Source organism: Diadema setosum, chromosome 12 (genome assembly GCF_964275005.1).
Source record: "Diadema setosum chromosome 12, eeDiaSeto1, whole genome shotgun sequence".
NCBI classification, from domain to species: domain Eukaryota; kingdom Metazoa; phylum Echinodermata; class Echinoidea; order Diadematoida; family Diadematidae; genus Diadema; species Diadema setosum.
Window position 1 is genome coordinate 29,257,815 of NC_092696.1, and position 3,713 is coordinate 29,261,527.

Below are 3,713 nucleotides of genomic sequence, written 5' to 3' on the forward strand. Positions count from 1 at the left end.
TAGGTGTAATTTACCATTTGCAGATGAAACAAAAACCCAGCATTAGTGCTTAAAAATAGTTCTAAAATGTGAGTGATATATATATATATATAATTATACATATATATATATATATATATATATATACACACACACACACACACACACACATATATATATATATGTGTGTGTGTGTGTTTTTTTGGCTAACTCCTGTCGGGGTGTCGTCATTATTTTTGGCCAATGTTTTGGTATTTCATATTCCCTCCTGATCGTAAGTTTCAGTGACCGCCAGGAAAGACTGGATGACTATCAGGAACAGACTGATTGACAGCTAGGAAAGACTAGTGTGTTTTATCATGGATACAGTTACTTCAGAGAATTTCATACCGGCTGGGAGGTCGCCCGGGTTAACAAGCTCCCATGTTTCGACGACTTTGGACCTGGATTTTGACTTAGACGACGATTCTGATTCAAGCGATCTGAAGCTTGCGACCGAAGAGGACACTTGTGAAATTTGTCACCGTCAATTCAAAGGGAGGAGAGGAGTCCGAATTCATCAGGGCAAGACAAATTGCGGTGAGTCTTTGAACCGTATCTTGTTTCATAACTTGAGTAAATCGGGGCAGAACGGGAACTTGGTAAACGAAAACCACAATGTTCATCGTATGCCGTCAGAGGCTCGAGATCGTTTTGTTTTGTCAAAGCAAGAGAGACACCCTTCGATAAATTGGCCAAATATGAGTAATAATCATGACTGGGAGAACTTTGATGAGGAAGCAGAAAGAGTGGTGAAATCTCTCATGCATGGTTCCACCGAACAAAAGCTTAAGACTTATGAGAAGATGGTGCATGCAATTGCTGTGGAATACTTTGGTACAAAGGAAAAGGTCAAGCGTGTGATTCAACCAAACCGACGAGCTCTCCGGCTGAGAGAACTTCGCGAGGAAAAGAGGAGGCTCCAAAAGAGGTTGCGGACGGCACCGGATGAGGAGAGGGAAGGTTTAAAGGACCTGTGTGATAATCTGCATGTCGCGATTCTCAACCTACGTAAAGCGGATAGGGCATGCAAGAGGAGACGAGAGAGAAGAGTGGGGAGAAGGAACTTCATGACTGACCCTTTCCGTGCAGCCAAAAAGATTCTTGAACCGAGCCCGAAGATTGATCTCGACTGCTCGAGGCAGGAATTAAATAACCATCTTCAACAGACTTATTCATCGGATGCGTCAAATGCTTTTGAAGAATGGGATGGCGCAATCAAGCCTGACCCGCCTTCGCAACCTTTCAGAGACACTGCCCCATCTTTCCGGGAGTTGAAAGTAATACTTGGGCGGACAAGAAATGCTTCCGCTCCGGGGCAAAACGGTCTTCCATACAGAATGTACAAGAAGTGCCCCCGTCTTCTTCGCGTGATATGGGGTCTTATGTTAGTTGTATGGAGAACAAAGAAGATCCCTATCCAATGGAGAGTAGCAGAAGGTGTGTACATTCAAAAATCGGCGACTTCCAATGAAAAGACAATCACTGACTTCCGACCGATTTCTTTGCTTAATGTGGAAGCTAAGCTGTTTTTCGCAATTCAAGCCAAGAGATTAGAACATTATCTTCGAGTGAACGACTACCTAGATGTGCAGAAAGGAGGAATACGTGGCCATTGTGGCGTATGGGAGCACGTATCTACTCTGTGGGAAACCATCAAAGATGCCAAAACCTGTCAGAAGAACCTCGCTGTAATTTGGTTGGACCTTGCGAACGCGTACGGTTCCGTTCCCCACGCGGCGATAAGTTTTGCTCTTCGCTGGTACCACGTTCCCGACACTTTTGTTGATCTTATTCAATCTTACTACGCCGGATTGTACGCGCGCTTTTCGGTGAAGGATTGGACCTCGGACTGGCAGAAGTTTTCAATTGGCATCTTCATGGGTTGCACCTTGTCTCCAATTCTTTTTGTTTCGACTTTCAATCTTTTGAATGACTTTGTTAGCCAAATCTCGACGAAGCAATATCTCTTGAAGAAGAGGGGTATTCGTGTTCCTGTATTAAAGGAATACATGGATGATATAACCATCTGCACTTCTTCGGTGATTTCGGCGCAGGAGGTTTTGGACAAAGTGAATGAATTTATGACTTGGAGCCGTATGAAAATCAAGGCAGCGAAATCGCGATCGCTTGTATTGGTCCACGGGAAAGTTCGACATGAAGAACCCTTTGTTGTGGATGGGCAGAGGATCCCTGGGATTCATAATACGCCAGTCAAATTCTTAGGACGCAAGATCAATGGAGATTTGAATGACAGGCAGGCTCGCTTGTCCATTGAAAACTCCCTTAGAAATTGGATGAAACTGCTGGATAAAAGTGTGCTGTCTGGAATCATGAAATGTTGGTGCTATAATCATCTTGTTCTACCTCGGATTCAGTGGCAACTGATGATATATGACATTGCGCTTTCACATGTTCAACGAATGGAGACATTGGTGTCGAAGTTGCTTCGTAGGTGGCTTGGGGTCAGCTGTAATCTATCTTCTGTCGCGCTCTATTGTAAACAGTCGACACTTCGCTTACCTTTGGACAGTCTTACTGGAATTCTGAAGAGAACGGTAGTTAATAGTTTACTCCAACTTCGCGACAGCGCTGATGAGACGGTACAGAAGATGAAGCCTACGATTCGATGTGGGAGAAAGTGGAGTCCTGAGGAAGCTGTGGAGAGAGCGGAAAGCAGATTGCATTTTGAGGACATTGCAAGGGGACAAGTTGGGCGCCAAGGGGTAGGAGTTTCAAAATCCCGCCCATCGCTGGAGAAAATGAGCAAAAAGGAGCGGCGGTGTGAAGTTGGTAAAATTGTGGCTGTGGAGCATGATGACGAATATTTTGTGCGTGCAGTTCAGATGGGGGTGCAGGGGAGGTGGACTTCGTGGGAGAACGTCAAACGTCGTGATCTAAAATGGAAGACTTTGTTTGATATGAGTCCCAAACTTCTACAATTTGTAATAGGCACGACATATGACACCGTCTCAACCCCTAAAAACCTCCAGAGATGGGGCCTCGCTGCAAGTGATACATGTGCCCTGTGTGGAGAGGAGTGCACCACATCACACATCTTGGCTGGTTGCCCCTTGAGTCTACAACAGGGTCGGTATACTTGGCGACATAATCGTGTGCTGAGAGTTATCCTTCATGGTCTTCAGGAGGAAGTGAGCGCCAGGTCGGAGAATCCAGTTTCTGGAAGCCCCTCCCACATCATACGTTTCGTACGCCAGGGAGAAACAGTAACCAGGAGTTCGGAAAGAAAGCATAGGGGCCTATTGGCTGCAGCAAATGATTGGAAGGTGAAAGCAGATTTGGACTCTAGACTTGTGTTTCCAGAGCAAATCGCTCTCACAGATTTGAGACCAGACATTGTAATTTACTCAGATGAGAGGAAACTGGTCGCCATGGTGGAACTCACAGTATGTGAGGAGGGAAACATGCAGAACGCTCACGAGCGTAAAGCAAGGAAGTATGAAGAACTCCAAGCATGCTGTGAGGAAAATGGATGGTCTGCATCAGTGTGGCCGGTAGAGGTAGGGTGCAGGGGGTTTGCATCTCATGCTCTTCTACCTTCCCTCTATCGCCTGGGTGCTAGACGTTCAAAGGCAAAGGCTCTGGAAAAGGTAGCGTGTAGCGTAGCAGAGAAAGCCTCCTTCCATCTGTGGCTGTTTAGACATTCACAGGCGTGGGGTATTCCCCATGCCTAA

At 45.8% G+C, this 3,713-nt stretch overlaps 1 protein-coding gene across 1 annotated transcript; it reads left to right on the top strand.

Annotated features, from left to right (window-relative positions):
- The first annotated feature begins 719 nt into the window (after positions 1–719).
- On the top strand, positions 720–3,713 carry LOC140235856 (uncharacterized). The gene is made up of 2 exons (XM_072315853.1): positions 720–1,405; positions 2,552–3,713. The coding sequence occupies exons 1-2, from the start codon at positions 720–722 to the stop codon at positions 3,711–3,713; spliced, it is 1,848 nt and encodes a 615-aa protein (XP_072171954.1).

Bases quoted from the DNA above. Each gene is read 5' to 3' on its own strand.
- LOC140235856 (XM_072315853.1), top strand. From the start codon at position 720: ATGAGTAATAATCATGACTGGGAGAACTTTGATGAGGAAGCAGAAAGA. The intron at 1,406-2,551 runs GTTAGTTGTATG...ACCTTTGGACAG, and splicing joins CGCGTGATATGGGGTCTTAT to TCTTACTGGAATTCTGAAGA.